General features: G+C 47.7%; 1 protein-coding gene across 6 annotated transcripts in view; it reads left to right on the top strand.

The window, feature by feature from the left end:
* Nucleotides 1-7,447: 7,447 nt before the first annotated feature.
* IQSEC2 (IQ motif and Sec7 domain ArfGEF 2) overlaps nucleotides 7,448-22,911 on the top strand; it is a 160,872-nt gene continuing 145,408 nt past the window's right edge. For 2 of the 6 annotated variants that reach the window (XM_079958638.1, XM_079958642.1), the window contains exon 1: nucleotides 7,448-8,102. In XM_079958638.1, the coding sequence (XP_079814764.1) occupies nucleotides 7,480-8,102 (623 nt within the window). In that variant the 5' untranslated portion in view covers nucleotides 7,448-7,479. The remainder of the gene's footprint in view (nucleotides 8,103-22,911) is intronic. The other 4 variants (XM_079958640.1, XM_079958641.1, XM_079958643.1 and 1 more) reach the window with 3 other exon arrangements.

Raw genomic sequence — 22,911 nt, forward strand, 5'->3', positions numbered from 1 at the left:
CAGAACATCTTCTGCTGTCTTATCTATGCTCCGACCTCTGGCTTTGTGGCTCTGCAGTGGGAGTGGTAACGAACCCTGGGGCTGGGCAGGTGGCATAGGAGCCAGCTCCTAGGAGCCGTGGGCGCTTCAACCCTAACCCTAACCCATAATAAAATATTTGAGAGGGCCACCCCTCCCCCCAAGTTGATGGGCATTCCCATTCAAATGGTGTGCGTGCACTGAGTCGTGTGATGGATTAAGCAGGGCAGGGCTTACCTGGCCCCCCACAATATTTTATTCAAGTTGGCACCCTTGGCAGATGGGAGAGGTGGGAGTGAGGAGCTATGGGTTTCTCTTAGTATACAGAGACCTTCTTCTATCCACCCACCCTCTGAATCCTTGTCATGGGGGAATTCTGGTGTGTGGCTTACAGTATTTGTACAGCAGAAGCAGGGGGGTGCCAGAAGCCCAGTGCATCTGGTCTGGTTCTTACCCAGGTGGGAAACCTGCCTGCAGACTCTATAGCATGGACTGCAGGTGATTTAATGCTGCATTTAAAAAAAGTAATTGTTCCTTTAAAAACCTCAGTAACTAGCAGAGTGGAGAGGAGGCCAGGCTGCAACAGCCCACATGTCGACTGACCTCCTCAATGAGACCTGAACCCCAGTCAGCTGCAGGATATTTATAATGTTATATAGAATCCCTCCTCCCCATTTTCTTGCCTTCTTAATTTAATCCACATCCCTTTGCTTTATGGCTTCAGGGTTTTTGAACTGAGACAACAGCACTTTTGCCCGTGTAGCCAACTCATGGATATTTTTTACTGAACCACAAGGAGAGCCTGGGAGTCAAGAACTACTTGCTCCTATTAAGGAAATGAGGTGGGATTATTTAAAATAAGAGCTGGGTGGTGAGAAGAGGGAGAAGTCTGCATGTTGACATTTAGCTGCGCACGAACTCTGTCCCCTCACAGCACTTAGAGGGCATGGCTAGGAGCTGCTCCTAGTCCAGGTTGCCCTGGAAACTTCTTGCTGCAGTTTTTTACAGGAAGCTTGTATTCTCTAGGGTTTGGAATGAGACCACTTGATGCCGCTTATTTCATGGAAGAGCTCAACCTGCACACCCCCCCCCCAATAAAGGCAGCAAGAGGAAGCTGCTGCCCTTGCTCTGTGCCTGCTTGGTGCTGGGAATCAACCACAGAAAGGCGGTGGCTGGTAGTAGCATTCCAGAAGAAGAAAGGTGACTTTTAAAACCCAGTGGGCTCAAATAGAAGTCCTCTCTGCCTCAATCTCCTCTCTCTCTTTCTCTCTCTCTCTCATTTTGGGTGGGACTTGATTGTCTTGTGGCTTCCCACCCTTCTATTTTCGCACAGCTGATATTTTTAAAAATCTCCACGTGTCTTGTTTCCATAACAACAAAACTGCTCTGCTACTAAGTGGGCTCATTCCCCAAAGAAGGGGGATGGGGTGTATGAGGGAATTTGACCTTTTGACACAATCAGAGGCAAGGCACAAAGTAGTCCTGGTACAGTGTTCAGGATGTCGTGGTCAAGGTATTTTGGTAACTAAGGTAGATGAGCCAAAGAGCAACCTCCTCTTTAGTAAGTTAGCACGGGCCCAAGTCACCAGCGAATTCTCCTGCAAAATCTCAACTGAAGTGAATGAGAACTCTTCCTGCAGCTCAATTAATTTCAGTCTTGGGGCCTTTTCAGGCCTTTTCAGGAGAGCTTCTAGTACAGGGGGGGGGGGAATAACTGTGAGTCTGTTGCAGCAAAAATAACTTCAGAGTCTTGTGTCACCTTAAAGATGAACAAATTTATTATAGCAAAAGTTTATTGGACTCCAGTTCAATAAAGCTATGCCATAATAATACTTGTTCGTATTTAAGGTGTCACAAGATTTGGTGCAAGCAAGAGTTTTTGGTGGATTAGGCCCCTCAAGGCAGTCTTTCGGTCAGCCAGCTAGACTTCATGTCACCTAAGATGCTGCCTTGGCTCATCGTAGACACCATCTTTTAATGTCTGTGTAATGGGTTTTTACACTTTGTAAATGGCTTGTCTGCCTTTTTTTAACATTAAGCAACACATACGTTATTATTTTTAAAAATCTCCTTCTCTTTAAGGGCATTTGGCATCAAAGCCCACCAGAATCCTCCACCAGACTCTGTCTCCATTACTCATAGATTTATAGTAGGGGCTCCAATCTTGGTGCAGTGTGTGTGTGCGCACACACACACACACACACACACACTGTGAGTGTACCTCCTGGTACTGATTATGGGTTAGCTAGGCCCTGAGTCATTGCAAAACCCCACTCACCTCCCTAGCCTGAGAATTTGGCTCCCTCTCAGCTCTGTTTTCCTCTCTTGCCATTTTTTTACTGTTGAACCATGACTGGTATGTGTGTATGTGTGTGCACATTGTTTAAGAAAAGGGTGGGGAGAGGCAGATCTTGGGCCTCATTAAAAAGGCAGTGGAATGCAGCTACATCTGACTCCTGGGGCAAAGTCCAACAGATAGCTAAACACAATTTTGTTGTGAGAACTTTCTGATAGATTACTCCACATGTTGCTGTGTACCCATTTAAAGTACACAAACATCCTGAATCCTGGGAACTGTTGTATACCCATCACAGAGCTACAATTCCCAGCACCCTTAAGAAACTATTGCTCACCAGATTTTTCTTTGTTTCTTGGGGGGGGGGAGGGTTATACGCTTTGAATGTATAATATGCAGGCTGTCAGTGTCATTTACATGTTGCACTTTAGAACCCCACATATTCTGGAACATCTAATTTTTTATCTTCTCCCCTCTTGCTAGAAAGAAATGCAGCCTTGCTAAAGAAACACTGGAAATATATAAACTTATGCAGAGGCTGTGCCTGAACTACCACTGAGAGAAAGCTATGGGGGAAGTTGTCAACTCCATAGATGACTATGGGGTTGTGGCGCTCATCTCACTTTCAGTCCGAGGGAGCTGGTGTTTGTCCGCAGACAGCTTTCTGGGTCATGTAGCCAGCAGGACTAAATCGCTTCTGGTGCAACAGGACACTGTGACAAGTGCCAGAGCACACAGAAACGCCGTTTACCTTCCCGTCGTAGTGGTACCTATTTATCTACTTGCACTGGTGTGCTTTTGTACTGCTGGGTTGGCAGGACCTGGGACAGAGCAATGAGAGCTCACCCCGTCACAGGGATTCGAACCGCCGATCTTCTGATCAGCAAGCCCAAGGGGCTCAGTGGTTTAGACCACAGCACCACCCGCATCCCTACCATAAATAATAATTTATAGTATTCAATATATGACCCCCTGCAATCTGATTTGCTGCACTCCACGCCGAAGTACATGGTGAAAACCAAGCCATAGTGATTATTGGGCCCATGGATCTTCAAAATACTGTGAGGCAGAGTTTTAAAATTATTATTATTATTATTATTATTATTATTATTATTATTATGTTGCAAGATGATCAAGGGTCTGGAAACCAAGCCTTATGCGGAATGGTCGAAGGAGTTGGGTATGTTTAGCCTGGAAAAGATATGATAGCCACCTTCAAATATTAAAAGGGCTATCACACAGAAGATGTTTTCTCCTGCTCTGGAGGGTGGGACTCAAACAAGTGGATTTGAGTTACAAGAAAGGAGATTCTGACCAAACAGCAGGAAGAACTTGGAGGTTTTTAAGCAGAGGTTGGATGGTCATCTGTCATGGATGCTTCAGTTAAGATTCCTGTATTGCCGGGGGCTGGACTAGATGACCCTCGGGGTCCCTTCCAACTCTACACTTTCATGATTCTTAGAGGATTATTTGTAACAGGAAAACTGATTTGCAGAGTTACTTTAAAAAAACAAAACCCTGAGGTGCATTGGTGTGACTCGCTGCACTTTGCTTGCTCTGAGTTGCCGGCTGTGAGGCCAGTTCAGTTCGTGTGCTGCCAATGGTTTGTGCAAGCCTGCCTCTGAGAAGGGGCCCTAAGATAAGTGGCCCTGAGCTTGCAGGCACCATTGAGAACAGGAGGGTTATTGGTGAGCTTCTACTGCATTTCCGTGAATTGGAGCTGGGCACTTGTACCCCCACTCCACCCCTGGGTGATGGTGATCTATGTGAATTAGTGAAATAGAGTTGCCATTTGGATTTCCCATCTCAAGCAACAAAATGCCTGGCCCCACCTGCAGCCTCTCATGCCATAGCCCAAATTGCTTGCAATTTAGACCTGTGTGTTCATTTTCAGTGACTCTCCAAAACCATACTGTCTTCTGCAGAGTATCCAGTGATGTCAAATGCTGGGCAAAAATAAACTATAGATCTTTTAAATTGTTATTTTTAAGCTGAGCTCATTCATTAAGCGTGCCCAGCATGGCAAAGCCACCTTTGAATGCCAGTCTTGCTTCAGTTATCTCTGTTGGTGAAGCTCCTCCTGTCCTATGTGCACATCCCTTTGGGGACGCAGGGCAAACTGTATGAAGGAGCTGGATAAATTTTCCAGTTCTTCCAGTAGTGTGAACTACAAAGGCAGAAGACTCTCACTGGCTCTCTTAGCATGCTCTTCCTTAGGGATGCACTAAGAAAAGCTGGTTCAGCTTGTCATTCAGGTCTGCATTTGTCTGGGAGATTGGTACGTTTTCCTGATGCTTCTTGGTGCTGCTGCACGAAAGCAGGTAAGGCTGAGTGGGCTTTGATCCTGCTGTCTCCCTTGGGGATGGAGGGGAATATCTGTCTGGCTGCACTGACAAATCTGGGGGATCAAACAGGCAGCTTCAAATGGTTTCTCTTCTTGCCTACCTTATTTGATAGCAAAGGAATCAGAAGTCTTTGATTCTAGCAAAACTATGTTAGTTCTAATAAAGATTGCAATACCTAACCTGGTTCCACTGTGTTTGCGCACTTCATCAGATCAGCTCACCAGTGGGGGTGGGGTGGGGGCTCCCCTGTGGATGAGACAAAGACTGCCAGCCCCCCCATCCCACATGCATTTCAAAAACCATATTTTCTGTGTTGGTTGGCATCCTTGCAGAATTCATGTGTTAGCTGGCTTATTCCGTTATCCTGCTATTGAATTATTTCCAAAGTAGAACTTGGTATATGCAAACCTCCATTCATTTAAATGTTAATAGGGTATGGGGGCGGGTTGCTGATCCTATTTATATTGTTCCCCTCTTTAACCTTCCTTCCTTGAATTGAATTTTAGTTTTGAAGGCTTCATGGGACAGGAGCCTATATTTTTCTTATGCTATAAAAGCTACATAAATGTAATCTGTGTGTGTGTGTGTGCACGCGCGTGCACGTGCAATATTATTATATTAGAAGTTAATAGGGAGCTGTCTTATATCACAGCAGACCACTGGCCCTTCTAACACAATGTTGTTTATGCCAACAATTCCTAAACTCTTTCCCCCACAAACCACTTGAAAATTTATGAGGATTCTGACAAACCTCTTTGTTGTTTTTCTTCCGGCTGCAGCAAATGTATTGCACTGTGCTAGATGCTGCATAGTTTTTACATGTATTTTTACAGACACACCACAGACCACCTGAATGAAACTCATGGACCACCAATGGTCTGTGGACCAGCCTGAGAACCTCTACACTGACTGGTAGTAGCTCTCCAGAGGTTCAGATGGAAGTCTTTCCCAGCCATACCTGAAGATGTCCCAGGTCGAACCTGGGGCATTCTGCATGCACTGCCACTAAGGTGTGACCAAGGGAAGCCTGCTATCTGAGGGAGGCAAAACCCCTAACTGACAATTCTCCTGCCTATTTTGCATTGGCCCAAAGACATAAAACAGCACTGCCCTTCCTACCATATCATACATCTAATCAGTGGTGGAGGAAGCCTCATGTTCTTCCCACCTGCCCCACCGAGTGTAAGGGCAACCCCCCCCCCCCCGAAATGCCCCTGGAGAAGAAAGCTGTGCAGGGGCAGAGGAGGATTTAGGCTGGGGAGAAGAGTTGAAACAATGCATTCCTGCTCTTTGCTGCTCAGCTCTTGCTGATACCCCCAGGAAGCAGCTTTTCCTCTCTCTCTCTCTCTCTCTCTCTCTCTCTCTCTCTGTTTTAAAGACTACTTGGGCTAGTGTTACCTATATTTGTGTGCATGCACACAGGACAGTTAAGCCTATGAGTTGGTGCCGGGAAGCTCAAATCTCACTTCAGCTGCAACCTAACTAGGTCCTGTGAGGTAAACAATGATTCTCTCAGACTTGAGTTTCCATCTTTGTTACTGGCCTATGTTACAAGTATGTTGGAGAGCATGTCTGTGACAAATGTATGTGAAGAACTTTGGACACCTAAAAGTTGCTGTATAAATGCTAAGTTATGAATTTATCTGCCTACTCCTTTAAGTCTGCAATAAAGGTGTTATACATCTCAGCATTGTCTGAAAATTATTTATTGGCCTTTAGTTCTGCATCTATCATATGGGTGTTGCTGTGGAAATGGAAGGGGCACAACACACTAAACATACTCAGCACAGGCCACTGCCCTGCCTTGTGTGAAAGGGACTAATGTGGCTCACATCCACCTCCGCCCCATTTTTACAGACTGCCTCCTCTCCTCCATACGTAACTGTGTGCAGTACTGTACCCAAATGGTGGCCAAGCGCCACAGTCGCCTTTGACTGGACTTCACCGTCCAGGGGTCCTCGCCCTTTTTACCTAGTGCACTCATAAACTGGTGCTGAAAAGGCCTTCACGGATTATGGCCCTGTTCCAGCTGAAGTGCATTGCGACGGGCAATGCAAACCTATGTATGTCTATTCGTGAGTAAGCGCCGTTGCTTTCCGGGGCGCTTCTTCCCAAATAAAGGGGGTCTATCGCTGTGCCTTTGCAACTCGCGTCCTGCTGCGGGAGGCGAGGGGCTCCTGTTGCCTCAGGGCTGCGTTTCAGCCCTTGGGGCGCCCATTTATGGGGGCAGGTCTAAAATTGCGCCATCATCTCAGAACGCGGAGCCTCCCCCGCCACCACATCCCGGAGCTGCTTCCTTGGCTCCCGGCTGAAGGCACCAAGCGCGGGGCGGAGCGGGCCTGGGGAAACTTGCTTGCCCCGCAGCGCCCCAGCCCAACTCCGCGCAACCTCCCCCCCCTCCCGGGGCAGCCGGAGCCCTTCCCGGGCGCTCGGGCCTCCTGCAGCGGCGGCGGCGCTGGGGTCGGCCAGGCCGGGGCGCGCGGCGGCCGCCCTCCGGCTTCGCCCCTCCCGCGGGGCTGGAGCTCGCCCTGGGCTCGCCGGGCGGCGCGCTCGCTCTCTCGCTCGCTCGCTCGCTCGCTGGCTCTCAGTGCGCAGTGCCTCTGCAGCGGCGGCGGCGGCGGCGGCGGCGGCTGGTGGTCGCGCTCTTTCCGCGGGGCTCCGGCAGGAGGATGGTGTCGGTAGCCCGGCAGCCCTCGGCGGGCCGCGGGGCGGGTCCGTAGCTGGTGCGGGGTGGTGCCCTCTGCCGCGATCGGGAGCCGGAGGCGGCGGGCGGCGGGCGCCGCGCCCAGCGCCCGCGCGCCCCTCTTCCTCTCGCTCTCCATGGACGGGGGAGCGGGGGGCGGCCCGGGGGCGCCCGGCGCCGAGAGCCCCAACCGGGCCGTGGAGTACCTGCTGGAGCTCAACAACATCATCGAGAACCAGCAGAAGCTGCTGGAGACGCAGCGGCGCCGGATCGAGGAGCTGGAGGGGCAGCTGGAGCAGCTGAGCCAGGAGAACCGGGACCTGCGCGACGGCGAGAGGGACCGGGAGCGGCACCGCGACCGCGACCGCGACCGCGACGGGCAGTACCACCACAAGGAGAGAGAGAGCCACTACCAGAACCGCGCCGAGCGCGAGAGCCAGTACCAAAGCCGAGCGGACCGGGACGGGCAGAACCCCTATCCGAACCGGGACAAGGAGCGCGAGCTACAGCACTATGGAAACCGGGACGGCGGGCAGTACCCGAACCGGGAGAGCCACTACCGGGAAGGCTGCCAGCTGCATCGAGAGCGGCCCCCGCAGTGCCACCCCGCGCGCGAGAAGGAGCACGAGTACCCCCGGCCCCCCCGGGAGCGGGAGAGGGGGCAGCTGAGCCGGGGGGCGTCGCGGAGCTCCAGCCCGGGAGCCGGAGGGGGCCACAGCACCAGCGCCAGCACCAGCCCGGCCACCACGCTGCAGAGAAAGTAAGGAGCTGCTCCGGCCCCCGGCAGCCCCGCCGGCCCCCAGGGCCACTCTCACTGCACAAGCAGTCGCTTGGGGAGGCCATAGGAATTGGTGGATGCCGGGCAAGCAGAGTCATGGAGGCCGGCTCCCTTTATTGCATTGCAGGGGGTCCTGGGGTGCATTTTTGCTTTTTAGGATTGTGAAATGTGGTGGTTTGGGGAGCATAGATATGTCCTGGGACTGCTCTCCTGAAACCGCTCTGCATTTCTCTGCTGCCTCTGATCTAGGCCTCTTGAGTCTTGTTGCAGTCACAGTTATTTCCCAACACCACCACATGCATCCCAATCTGCACCCATCCCTTGCTAGCCTGGCAGTGTCCATCCTTAGAGTCAGGTCTCATTCATCCTCCTTCTTGAACCCTCATTCCCTGTTGTGTGCACTGGACTCTGTCTGGGATCGCTCTCCCCTGCAGACCCCTGCTTAGCCTGTCTGGAATACCCATCAGTGCATTCCAGCCAGAATCATGGGTGTAGCCAAGGGCAGCTGGGGGTTCTGCTCCCCCCCCAAAAAAAAAGCCTGCTCCTTGCCAGCTCTTCCTTATTCCAGAATTCACCTCTCTGTACAGAGCAATACTGCTCTGTGCTACTGCCAGTAGATATGCTGTGTTACTCTCACCTGCCACGCTGGGTCCTTTTCCTTCCACCATCCTTTAGGAGAATTGCTTTCCAGTTGCTCTGCCCGGGGGGGGGGGGGGCGGTCTTATAACTGCAATGGGCTGCTGAATGTGCTCTCCTGCCAGTCCTGCATCTTTCTCACTCTGTAATATACCAAATGGCTCTCCCCACCCCACTTTTTGGGGATTTAACTGTGCAGTGGATCCTAACTTAATCTCCTTGAAAAACTGGTTCTTTTGTATTAGTGCTCCTAGATGATTCCCTCCACATATTTCAAGACTCCCACCATTGCAAACACAAATCCAGGGCTAAAGTCCTACTTATATTTATTTGTGTAACTGCCCCCCCCCAGCAACCTTCTGAATCCTAAGGTGAATTTTCTCTGTCCTGTGTAAGGGAAAAGAGCTGCCTCTGAAAGTGACAGGATTTTTCTGTTAATCCCAATAGCCAGTCTCTAACAGAGGGTCCCTTTAGTGTTTCCTTCTAGCTAGGCAGGGCCTTTTGCTTCTGCTTAATAGGGATGTGTATGTGGTGTACATACACTAGGGATGGGGAACTTGTAACCCTTGAGATGCCCAGTCCCCATGCCAGAGTTCAGAATTGGTGGAAGTTGGAGTCTAGCAACTTCTGGGGGGCACAGGTTTCCCCATCCCTGATACACACACACACACACATGTATAAAAGCCTCCTTCCCTCTGAGTAATCCCTAAGAACCAGCCCATTGGCATAGTTTTCTCTAGTGGGGTGGTTGACAGGAAAGAGCTACTGCTTAGGACAGGGACTGGATCCTCCCAGCCCCCAGATCTTGCTGAAATGTGGCTTAAGGGTTACATCCAAAAAGTAGTGTTGCTACCGAGTGTACCATTGCTATGCTGAGCGGTGAGGCTCTGAGCTGATGCTTGAGGGATGTGCATGTGTGGGTGTGAAATGATTTCACATGGGTTGCCCAGTGTTATGTACTGAGTATTGAGTTCAGGGACTGAGAAAAGAATATTGGGGGGATGAGGTACCTGCTGATTTGTGGAGTGTGTAGGAACCATGCCTTCAAAGTGCCTAGGGGAGAAAGAGTAGGATTAAATGACTTGGAGTGACAAATATAGGAACCAGGACTGCTGGGTTCCTGGTACATCAACTCTGGAAGAGAACAGGATTCGTGTCCCCCTGCCCCCTTGGCTCACATCACCTTCTTGCTCCAAGAATAGGGAGCTGGTGGTTCTCTCTGTGTTACTGGAGTTCAACTCCCCTCCCCAGCCAGCATGGCCAACTGTCAGGAATAATGGGGGAGTCAAAAAAATCTATGGCGAGCCACAGATTGCCCATCCCTGTTCCAGATGCACTTGGTAAGAACCATGTTGAAATAATTGCACACTTGGCACCTGGGGCTTAAAAGTTTCCATCTGCTGCTCAGTGGTAAAGCACATTCTTTGTGTGCAGTCAGAGGACCCCAGGCACAACCTTTGGCAGGTCCAGGTCAGGCTGGGAAAGACCCCTTGGTGGAAACCTCCAGGGAGCTGCAGCTAGTCGGGGTCTGAGCTGGATAGACCAATGAAAGTTTCCTACGTTAGCTTACGAAATTGCATGTCGTAATATATTTGATACTCTGTATGGTGTTATAAGACTCTTTCTTGTCTTCAGTCCTTACAATTGCCATGTAAGGTAGGTCAGAAGTATTTTTCATGTACTGAAGACTTGGGGGGAGGGGAGATTGAGAGAACTGACTTTCCTAAGGAGCCTGCAAAACAGGCGAGGTTTGAAGCCGGCATTTCTCCACCCTTTGAACATTGGTGCAGGAGTTGTTCTGAAGCAGACTGTTTGAAGAGGCACACCTGTTTATTTCAGCCCTCAGGCCCATGTCCTCTTTGCTAAGGCTCCCCCTCCTCCCTCCCCCTCCCCACATTGTTACTAGTTTATCTGATCTCCTCCAACAGCACCCCCTGCTTTGATGCTGATGCCTTCTGTTTGGGGGGATATGGGGGTGTTTGAACTAAATCACTGTACCTGGGAAGTTGATCTCCAGGACAGGATATGTTCTAGTTGCCCACGAGTTTTGGCTGAAGAGATTAGGATGCAGTTAGCCCTGAAAGCTTTGGGATCTGCTTTGGAAATGGCAGCAGGAGAGGCTGTGTGGGGTGGGAATTGACGAATCCAGCCGTGTGTTCTTTCTCTCTCCCTCCTCATCCCCGCCTCCTTCTCCTGGATAGAAATTAGCAAAGTGGTTTGATGCTGCAAATGACTTAAAACCAGCACAAATGTGTCTTGCCATTCCCGCCCACTCGCTACCGACACCAGGGAGGCGGTTTTTGAGAGCCTGGAGAGGTGGGTGGGTTCTCTGAGCCTCTTCTCCTTGCTGGTAAAAAAACCAGAAGTGGCTAGAGGCACCTGCTCTGGCCTACAGCCTTTACTCTGTTTTTTGCATTTGAGCTGGAAACTGAGCACCGCTCCCTTCACGCCCCTGCCTCTAAGGTCGCTAGTAGCTGGAGCTGGTGCAGCATAGTGGCTGAGTAGGATATGTGATCTGTGTATCCAAAAGCCTTTAATTCAGTTCTCATTGCTGAGTGGTCTTAAGCAAACTGTCATACCTCAGCCCTCCCTCTGTAATACGGGGATGATATTAACACTGGCCTACCTTAACAAGGTTGTTGTACAGAGTAGTGAGAGATGGTGTGCAAATGCTTTGATCACTCAACAAAGCAGTATAGGAATATATTTCTTTCCCGGCACTTGGAAGAGAGCAGTGGTCTTCCAATGCCGCCCATTTGTCAGCCCCAGAAGATGGTGGTAGCTCAGCCAATTTTTTCACCTCTTCCACCTGAAGGAGATTGGAAGGGAATGTATTTTCCCATCAGTCCATCGCGGTTTGCTGCATGGGATGAAAACATGTGGTTGTTGAAAGCTTCTCTGGGATTGATTTTTCTCACTCCACTGCCAGCCATCAATTGGAAAAACGGTTGCGGTCCACTCTGGAGGCAATTGTAAGTCTGTGCTTGGGAAGCCAGGGAACTAACTGTTCTCAATATAAAGTCTGCCCTGCTTGTTTCTTAGCATAGGTGCATAAGCAGAGCTACAAAAGCCGTTTGTCTCATACTGTGAGACAGAAATGTCTAGGCATGTGAGTAAAAGCGAGAAGGGAGCAATAGCTAGCCTGCCCAATGGCCCCTCCCAATTGTGTGCATGGCTCATCAGATATTTCTGGGGAATGCTGAAGAGTATGTTTGCATTACGTAATTCTGGTGAGCTGCAGAACCACTAGCCCCAGAGTCAGTGCTGTGAGAGAGGCAGGGAGAGTTAGGAATGATTTAAGGCCAGATTTTCTGGGATACTCTGGCCAGATCTCAGGCAAGGAGCCTACAGTTCTGGCTAGTGCTGCAGCTATGTTGATCTGCGTCAGTCTGTGGGATCTGCTCTGCACTCCCAATCACAGGTGCAGCGGGCTTATAGCCAAAAGTGGATGTTGGTAGCAGGTTGATGCTCTTCCTTGCACATCTCCCTTGTTTCCTTTCTTCTGTCCCTCTAGGTGAGAAGACAGTGTTGTGATGCAGACAAGATCATTCATTGATATTAGGATTGCAACTAATGTAATCAAGGTGGCACCCTGACTCGCAGCATTCCTACAAATCAAGGTTAGGAACTGGTTGTCACATGACTGCCGTTCCTGCGAGGACCACCATGTGGCCAGCCAGACATATTTAAGTCTCAACAACAGGCTGGTGTGTAGGACCAGCTGCAGGTTGCTGAGAAAAGGGACAAGTTTCATATTGCACTAAATGTATTCCTGTTGCCAAGAGTGGCAGCCGTTCATTTAATGCCCTCTCTCCTCTGTACTGCATCTTTTTAAAATAATAATAATAACTTTTTATTAGATTTCCAATATTTGCCCAATATTACCACACTTTTGCCAATTATACAGATTTGAATCAAAATAATTCAATTAATTCAAAATTTATACAATTTAATAAAAGTAGTTTCCCGCACTCCTTGATCAATGTTTTTGTCCAGTTCTTATACTGCTGCAGTTCATATTTTTCATTAACTTCTAATTACATTTCAGTTGGTGTATTAATCATTAAGATAACGGCTGCATTTTTAACAATTACTATTCGTGCTATTATCTAACTTTTCATAGGATTTCAAATGAGGTGCTCTAATTATTTTCCTTTTCTCTGCGTGTGTCAGCCTCAATATGTCCAGTTATGAAGTCCTTGGCCTTTGCTGCCCTCCAACTGCTCTTGTCTCTCATCTTAACTGGGGTGCGGCTATAATCCTGGAGAGTTCTCAAAATATTTCACTAGCTCCCTCCCATTGTGCTCTCATCTTGCTCGGTGTTTTCGGACAGCAACATACTCCAACAGTCCATCTTTCTCACTACTCAGTCTCGAAGTTTCTACAGCCTGAGAAAGAGGGATCCAACTTCTACCACAGGGGATCTTGGAGTACTTCATTTTAATTAATAACCACTAACGTCTCTGTGCCTCACGTGTTTGGGGCCCCAAATTCCTTTCATCTTTACAACTGCATTTTGGCCAAAGTTCACTTGAGTTATATCTCTTCTCTGTTGTTTTTAAGGGGGGATGGTAGAGAAGGTATCCACTCTAATTTCCCAAGATAATCCATTCCAGCATTCCTTCCATCTCTTTTAAACCACACACAGCTAACTGTTCTTTTAATCACAAGTTTTATTCCATACTGCAAACCAACCTCATTTTACATCTTTAAAATTTTGCGTCTGGAGAAGTTTGCCAAATAATTAATAAAGAAGCTCAAAGTAAACAGGAAACCAGAGGCTCCCCTCTCCGCCATCCCCCGCCCACACCGAATAAAATCTTTTCTCAGTTCCAAAGCTCAGATCAATGCAGCTGGATAATTCCCCAGCTCTTGCCGATAGCAAACTATGACACTGAAGGGATATCATAGACATGAGTAAGTGCTATATCATAGAAAAAGTGGATGTGTAGTGGCTGCTTTTGGCAGCAGTCACACATGTAGTGTAATATCTAATGTGGCCTTAGGTGAGATCATGTCCCAGAAACCAATTGTAACATTAGGGAGGAATCTAGATTGTACTCTTACTTCATGCAGGGAGCCACATATATCAGAAGCAGTGTAAAAAACTGCACTTTTGTGCAGCTTCCGGAGAGGAAAGCACTGCTTGAACGCTACTGCTCTAGTGTACTCTGTCAGAATGATGTTCTGTCTGTTCTTCCTGAGAGATAGAGTCAGCCCTGTCTGCATCCATGGAAATATGCTACAGGTAACATTAACAACCCTCCCAGGCCTAGCAGCACTGTGTTCTGAGGGATCCAGGTAGAGGCTTCAGCGGTGTTTGCCAGGCCAAGAAGACCTTACGGAATGCCCCCTTTCCCCCTTCCTCTGTCCCCATTCCCCAGTCATCACCATCATTGATTGCATTTCTATCCCACTTTTTTCTCCAGGGAGCTCAAAGTGGTGTAGATGGTTCTCCCCCTCCTCATTTAATCCCCACAACAACCCTGTGAGGTAGGTTAGGTTGAGATACGGTGACTGGCCCAAGGTCACCCAGTGAACTTCATGGTTGAGGGGGGATTTGAACCCTTGTCTTTCCCAGGTCCTAGTTCTAACCACTATATCACCCTGGCTCTCAATAATTAATTTCTAAAAGTTCTGTGCCAGTTCAGTTTCCTAGATCAAGGAGGAAGAAAACAGGCGAATGTTGCTGAGTGTCCCCATGACTATACTCCTCAGCATGTAAATTCTGTGGCCTTTCTTAGTTATCTGCACAAGGGTCCTGGGGGCTATTTCACACATGCATGTTCACCCAGAGGGGACTGGAGCATCAAGCGATGCTTTGCATGAATGAGTAAGCACAGACCAGACCCACAGAAAGAGCCATCCCCACACCTTGGAATTACCTTAAGCATAGTGCTTGTCTCTGGAGCCTTCTGGCTCATACTTGCAGATATGAGTGTGCTTTTTAGTTGGTAGGATCTTGCTGGGGTGTAGGAACTTTTCTCTTTGGCTCTTGGGGAGTTATCATTGCCTTCGCTTGTTGCAGAACTGTGGCAGGACAGTGCTTCACATACATTTCCCCAATGTTCTTACTGCCACTTGTCTCACAAACACAGACTCCAGTAGCTGCACATCAAAGCTTCCTCTAGGGCATTCATGTCGGGTTGCAGTGTAGGTCATTTCACCCTGTGCTGCAGCTCTGTGCATGAAGGCAGTGTTGCACACTCTTGGGAGCTTGCTCAGCAGCTGTTCCCCCAGCTGTCTCTCCAGCAAGCAGCTGCTTTCTGCATCTTAATAAAACAATACATCTCTTTGCAAACAGCCCCACCTTTTCCCAAACCACTTGGAGAGAGTGCCTGCTTCTTTTAAAAACTTGTCTGTAGGTTTACCTGGAAATAAGCCCTACAGTTTTTCTCCTGAGTAAGGAAGTGAAGCATGCATTGGAAATCATCTGAAAGAGAAAACCAGCCCTAAGGAGCTGTTTAGGAAGACTGGAGAAGAAATGTGGGTTGTCTCAAATTTGGGCCTCTTTTTTTAACACTTGAAATTATTCCAAGACGGGGAAGCGGTGAGAGGAAAAGTCTGAGATTGAAGCTGTGTGGCAGGCAAAGAGGAGGATTACTGTGTGATGATAAGGGTTTGGGGCTTTTAAGTTGTACACAGGATCTTCATTTGAGTCAGGGCCCACAGCAGAACTGTTTTCAGCAACAGGGCAGCCTTTGCAAATTGGGTGCCCTTCAGATGATTTGGATGGCAACTACCATCATCCCATCAGTTACTAATGGCTCTCTTTGTACAGCCCCAGTGGGAAGACCCTTGAGGGGAAAGATTTGGTACTCTCCAGTTGGGGCAACTGCTAGCATTAGAAGTTCTTATGTCCTGAGAGGTAAATTACAAGGCCTAGTTCTCATTGAGGTGGTGAACCTATTGGGACTGTCTCACTTCAGACTGTTGGCAGTGGCGTAGCGTGGGGGGTGCAGGGGGGGCCGGCCGCACCGGGCACAACATCTGGGGGTTAGGGGGCGCAAATCCACGGGTTAGGGGGTGCAAATTACTTGCCTTGCTCCGGGTGCTGACAACCCACGCTACGCCACTGACTGTTGGTGTGGACTTGCATGATGGAATGACCCTCCACCCACACAGAAATTCTATTTATAAAATAAATCTGTCAAGGAGAAGGCTTCTAAGCTAGCTTTCGCTTTGACATGCCTGTTTTCTACGTGGAGGAATTTTTCAAAAATGACAAATAAATACGGAGCAGCATTTTATCAGTCCAGTTCATCAGTCTAAAGTGGTACAGCCCAGACATTGATTTACCTCTCCTAAGCTTAACTCTCTCCAACACATAGCAGTAAGGATGTTCATTAAATTGTAAGTTTTCATATTTCATTTCAGGCAACAGTCCTCTTCTTTCTTCAGACATTCAGAAAGGTGCTTTCACTGAAAGCTTAACAATATATACATGTATTTAATAGAAAAAACTACTCTTGTGTAAGTTATTTTTACACTTTTTACAGGATTTGTAACATGGGTCATTTGCAAGAGGGTCCACAACTAGTCCAGGGGGGTTGACAATATTTTTTCTGCTCATCAGGTGAGGTTCATCCATGAGCAGTCTGTTAAAAGGGACAAGAGTAATTTCCTTAGCATTGACGAGGTTTACAATATGATCCTAAGTGTGTTTCCTCAGAAGTCATCAGTAGGACTTGAAGTGCAGCCAAGTGTGTAGGTTTTGGTGTTAGTTAATATTTGTATGTAAAAGTTACTTTTAAGGATTTTATTTCTTTGCCCCATCAGCCCTGAAATCCATTCCCAGAGTGTTTCATCTAGGCAACATCCCAGTGCTGATGGCAAGTTCTCTTCTTGTACCTTTCAGAGCTTATCAAGACTTCCTTTTGGGCTACATTTCTAAGCACAGGTCTGGCCTTTTTAAGCTCTATGTTTGAGCCCCCCCCCCCCCGGCACTTTCCCCGGGAAAACCTGTATTTTACCACTGAATTGGAGCAAACAGCAATTCATGGAAAACCCAATTGCTGTTTGCTCTGATTCAGCAGTAAAACATAAGTTTTCCCAGGGGGAAAGCTCTGGGACAAAAACAAAAAACAAAACCACATGCTGGGACATGGAGCTTTAAAGTGCGAATTTATGCCTGGAAAGCATGGTGCAAAAGGAAGTCTTGATGAGTCCTCATACACAAACTGGGTATCAGCCCTTAGTTATAAATAAGGTTAAAGAGGTTGACATGGTCTAAATTCCATTGAGTAAGTGCGGCTTACTTCATGGGTATAGGATTGTAATCTAAATTGATCTCTGCTTTTATGCTGTGAACTGCCCTGAATACTACAAATGAAGAGTGGATTACAATTAATAATAATAATAATAATAATAATAATAATATATTGCATTGCCACTGAGCCAGAATTTGAGTGACTAGTGGAGTTATGGACAGGGTGAATAATCTGGGCTGCTGGAACCTCACTGGCCTGGTTATCACTGCGGTGGTAAATCTGTGTCTGTGCTGGACCACTTTAGACTGCAGCTGGAGGCTCACTTAGTGGGATGGCCAATTGCCTCTGCAGCACCTGCTGCTCTTTCTCCAGGCCAAGGTCTCTTGCCAGCCCTGATTACAGGATCTCCCCTTGGAAGAATCCCCCCACAACACTCCAAGGAAAGTGCAGACTTTGCCTCATCACCAAAGGCAAACATGAAATTATATGTTTTGTTAATAAAGCATAAGTAAACTAAGTAGGCATAGAATTAGACACAGAAAATAATATGCAACAAATTTATCACATTTATATTTTCCTTGAAGGAAACCAAGGCAGTGCATATGCTTCCCTGCCCCCCATTTCATCCTCACAACTTTGTGAGGTAGGTTAGAGGATTAGCTGCCTATACACCAACATTTAAAGCACATGACTTACTCCAAAGAATCCTGGGAACCGGTTTACCCCCAGAGCTACAATTCCCAGCACCCTCAATAATGTGCTTTGAATGTATGTTGTATATTCAGCCAACATCACCCAGGTGAGCATCACAGCTAAATGAAGATTTAAACCTTGGTCTCTCCAGACCTATACTGACACCCTAAGCCACTACACTGCACCTCACTGACAGCTAGCTTATCTTAAATTCAATTGTATTTGTAAGTGGTAAACTTACCTTGGCCTCAAATGCCAAAGTTTGGGTTCCTGTTTGTAGAAGAGTTAGCCTGCAATGGATGTGGTCAGCTCCATCCTTATTTCAGACATTGTGATATATCAATATATCACAATGTTTAGCTGGTGATACAGTATATCACGATCTTGGAATCCAGATATAGCCTGGCCCTATGGAAGAGGACCATGGCTGCTGATCCCACTGCTGAGTTTGTCATACCCACTGCCACTGTTGCCTGATCTCAGTGTGTTAAGTGGTTTGTGGAATGTATAAAAAGAGCCTATTTGTGTCTACAACTGTATGTGTACAGAGCCTGCGTGTAGGGAAACCTGTGACCCTCCAGCCACCATTGGACTTCAGTGCCTCTCAGCTTCAGCCAGTGTGACCAGTGCTGATGGGATGATGGGAGCTGAGATCCAGCAACAACTGGAAGGCGACAGGCTTCCCATCACTGGGGTGCATCTTCCACACACTCAGGAAGTCTGATTGTGCGTAGATGTGTTGCAGGGCCTTTTATGCTGAAGATAATGAAGTTCAGGGGTTGGAGGTAGCAGATGCACCAACGTCAGCGGCAAGATCAGTGAGCCTGGTTCCCCTGCCACATTTTGAGTGTATGCATCTGTGTGGGTGGGAAATGTCTGAAGAGTGCATCTGTTTTTTTTAAAAAAATTATTTCCATATGTAGTAATGTAATGAAACGAGTTAACTAAGACTAAGGAGCTGGCTGGTGATGAAAACAACAGGTGTATGGGACTGAGGTGGCAGGAAGTAGTCATACTAGATTACAATGTCTGGTTTTGTTGAGTTCAGCATAGCATTCCAAACCCTGACTTCTGAGGGAAAATGTGGTAGGATTTGTTGGCAGTTTCCTGTATGCCACATGTGACATTGTCAAGGGTGGCTTCTCGGTTTGAAGGCACTCCTTACATGGGAAACAATGCAGGTAGACTGCCTGGGCTTCCTCTGTGTCTGCCCACTAGGATGGGGAACTGGTGGCCTTCCAGATGTTGTTGCTCTCAAACTCCCAGCAGCCTCAGCCAGCATGGTCAGTCCTCAGGGATGGTGGGAGCTGTGGTCCAGCTTCATCTGGAGGGCCACAGGTTCCTCATCCTTACAATTCATGCACTATCCAGGATGGAGTGTGTGTGTGCTTTTGTAGCTGTTGCTGGCCAACTGCTGTATCCCATTCCCCTCCCTTGCTGCTGCTATGTGGTAGCTTTTGAATTCTCCCTGTCATTTTCAATCAGAGTGTATCTCTGTTGCAGCTGGATGACTGGCTGCGATGGGGACAGTAAGGTTTGATTTGCAGCAGGGGAGTGCTGGGCCGCAGCGGGATGGGACCGCGATGCGGTTGGCGGAGCCCCTGGTGTATACAGAGAGCAATCAACACTGACATGAGCAACCTTATAATAGCATCAACTGGCACCCCTTGGCTCCCATACATTCAACCACTTATACAAGTTAGACTCCTGTTTTCATACCAAATACACACTGAGAATATGGGGGAAGCCCACCTTTTCCAAGAAGACAACCTGGCTGTGGCTGATGGGAGTTGCCTTTGTCATTTATATACACAACCTCACTGTCATGCTGCACTTATAAGGTCTACAGCTTTCATACTTGTTCATGGGCTGAGCTTGCTGTTTACACTGCTAGGATCAGTTTCTCACTCAGAACACTGGAGATCTACCCTTCATGAACCCCGATTCATTCAGGCTTTATTGGCATAACTGAGACAAGGAAATCATAAAAGAGGGGGAAAAAACTAATCCATAAAACATTGGTAATCCAGACATTTTAAACACATAAAACATATAGAAGACTCAGTAGCCACTATTAAGTACAATTAAGTAGTTTTAAAATTGCTTTTAAAATATTGGCTAAATATCCTGAAACAATTGCAGCAGTTTTGGGAATATCATCTCAACAGATATTGAATTACAAATTATTTGCAAGTAGATACTTTGAGCATCAAAGGTGTGAAGGAGCAGCCACTTCACAGGGCATGTTCTTAAGGATGTGTTACTGGGATCCAGTGTGCTAATCCTGATTTAGGGGGCCAGCTGGATTGGGAGCAACCTATTCAGGTGACTTTTCTCGTTTAGGAGGTGCTGGGTCCAACCCTGACTCAGTTGGTGCACAGACTGGCAGCCTTGGGGACAGTGAATAAGGCTGTGACTATTGAACAGAGCTCCAGATTGGGCAGCTGGTTGACTGGCTCTGGGCATTTTTTTTTTAATCTACTCTATTTTTTTTTTTAAGCAGCCAGTCCCCCTCTGTGACAGAGTTTGGAGGGTTGCCAGGAAACCCCAGTTTGCTGACACCAAGATGCTGCTGCTTGCTCCCTGGGGCTGTGTGAAATGTCATCAGTTCTGACCAGCCTGATGAGTGCAGCTCCAACAGCCTGTACGTTTATGTATGTGCGTATTTGTTGTTTGCGGGCAGCCAAAGCCAGAAAGCCTGCTGGCTCCAACTAGCACAGAGGGTTAATTTAGCCCTTGCATATTACATCTATATTTGTCTCTCCCCCCCCCCACCCCCAACTGTGAGATATTCCTCATCCTGCAATGAGAGCTTTGAGAGAAGAGGACTGTTATCACACAAGAGCCATCATCTGCCACTTTCTTTCTTTTTTTTAAATAAATTTTTATTAAGATTTTAAAGATTACAGAAAAAAGAGAAAATAATAACAATCAAAGAAAAAAAGAAAACTCACCTGCCAGTTTCAGGAGCAAAAACATTTTGATCGGTTGATTTGAGTTTACCTATATGCTGCTTTTCCACAATTAGCTGTGCCCAAAGTGGTTTACAGCAAACATGCAAAACATTAGAAGACAAATGTGCCATATACAGAGCATGTCGGTAAATTAAAAAATGACAAAAAGCAGCAATTTAACAAACAGCACAAATTCAATATTGCACACACACAAAACAATCTAAGTTTAAGTTTATGTACGAAGCTAAACAAGAGTTAACTGGCAATCAAGTTCCTGGTAGTGTTCTTCTTGCATTCCATGGAGCCTGGCTTAAAGACATACAGCTGGCTCCCATATCCTTACCCCAGAGGAGGCTGACAGCAGCAAAAGGCAAATGGTGAGGGTGGCAAAGGTGGTCAGTCTCCTCCCCAGCTTCCTGGAAGTACCAATTGCTGGTGCAGGTCTTCATGCCTTATTTTGTCTACCTGGGGTGTTGCAATCCTCCCTGTTCTAGAGCTGGGAAGCTTAAGCATGAAGGAAGCAGCAGAGTCCCAGGGAAAGGAAGGAAGAACAGGAGCCTATATTTGGAGGGGGGGCAGGTAAGCCTTTATTTTTAGAGCCCATAACTGGCAATGCTGTGTTTTGTTTTCCTCCCCCACTTCCTACACAGGGCACACTTTGTCAATTTTCTCCCTGACAGAGCCCCTAGCAGAGATCAGTGTCTGGCTGCATAATCAGCCTGTGGAGTGGAAGTGAACATGGCCCTTGGGGAACAGATAAGGCAGGCTGTAGCCTCGCGTGCCCTTTTTGGCACTGCTGCAGCATCCAGCAGATCATTGCAGTGCCAGGCCGGATCACTGGCTTCCCTGCCAGCACCCCCTTGTTCCTTAATGACATTTCCTACGCAGCTGCTCCCAAGGCAGATCTGGGTAAGGAGCTGCAGTTGAGTTCCCGTTGGTTAACAAGTTGGTGAATTCTTTTTGCGTCCTCATGGAGGCTGGAAGCCAGAAGCAGATGGTGCTGCTGGTATGTGTCAGGACAGCAGGCCTTTGCTGGGTAGTTGAGGGGTGCAGCGAGAGCTTCTTCCCCTGCCATTCCAGCACCTGTTCCTAGGAAATCAGCCTCCTGTAACCCCGTCAGTTGGGTCCAGAGACTCAGCAGGAGCAGCTTAGTGGCTCTTTCCATACACTAGATCTGTGTGTGGATAAGGAGCAAGAGGAAGGCTTGGTACCACTTGCTGATTTCCTGATTTGGGATTCGGAGTGTCCATTAATTTGCTCCAAATCCAGGAGGAAAGCCCCTGCTATTCAGTTGTTGTCTTAGAAATTATTCTGTTCCCAAAAGAAACTGCCACAATTGTTCTTAGAATGAAAACCATCTCTCTGACCTGTTCATTTCTCCGTGTTATGTATGAGGGATGAGATTTCAGACATGCTGGCCCTCCTCTGCGCCATCTGATGTGCCCTCCTCCATCAAGAGCTGCACCAGCCTCTTCTGCTGGCTCAAAATAAGCCAAGGGGAAAAGAAAATAGTAAAGGTGCTGTTTTAAACTTCTGTGGCTTGCAAGTTGATTAATCAAACCATTTTTGTGTGTGCAAGTAATTTGTCGGGAACTCCATAGTAAGTGTGGTGAAAGACCTAAGGGAGCAGGAAGGGCCCCCTGAAACAGGGGCCCCTGAAACTGGCCCCCTGCTTGCCAGTAGAAGCTCTTGCGCCTTAGGCCAAGAGCAGAATATTCTCCAATCAAAGGACTGGGGGTGAAGAAAGACAGCCAGAGACAACTATGTCACGTGACTTGTTTTGGTTCTTCAAATGAATCTTCAGTTCAAACTCAAACCTGCAGAGGGAAAGGAGCAAGTTAGGTGGAAGCAAGCACCTCGCTTTGCAGTGCAGCCAGCAAAGTCTTGTTTGGTGGAGCTGTTTTGCATTAGCCCAGGACTGCAAGTGAGAATCTCAGCTGCTGACGGGCTGCCTGCTAGCTCTTCTTCCTCCTCCTGCTTCTCTTGTGTGAAGCAAGCGTCAAGGAAGCCTCTGGGGCTGAAAGAAAACTGTCCTTCATCTGCTCAGAGGAACTGACTTGGCAGGGGCAGAGTGGATGGGGGCATGGTCTAGCTGCATCCCAAAGAAAGAGGAGACTGCCCTGTCACACAAAAATATATCACCAAGGGCAACTGCTCCACAATAAGGAGTATAAACAAGCAAACAAATAAATTCCGGTAGTAGTCTTTTTCTTTACAGTCACTCGTGTATTTGGTAGAAGCAACATCAACTCGTGAGTCAACACCCAGATGCTGTTCTGCTACAATCAGCGTTTCTTC

Source organism: Podarcis cretensis (assembly GCF_951804945.1).
Source record: "Podarcis cretensis genome assembly, chromosome: 17".
NCBI lineage: Eukaryota > Metazoa > Chordata > Lepidosauria > Squamata > Lacertidae > Podarcis > Podarcis cretensis.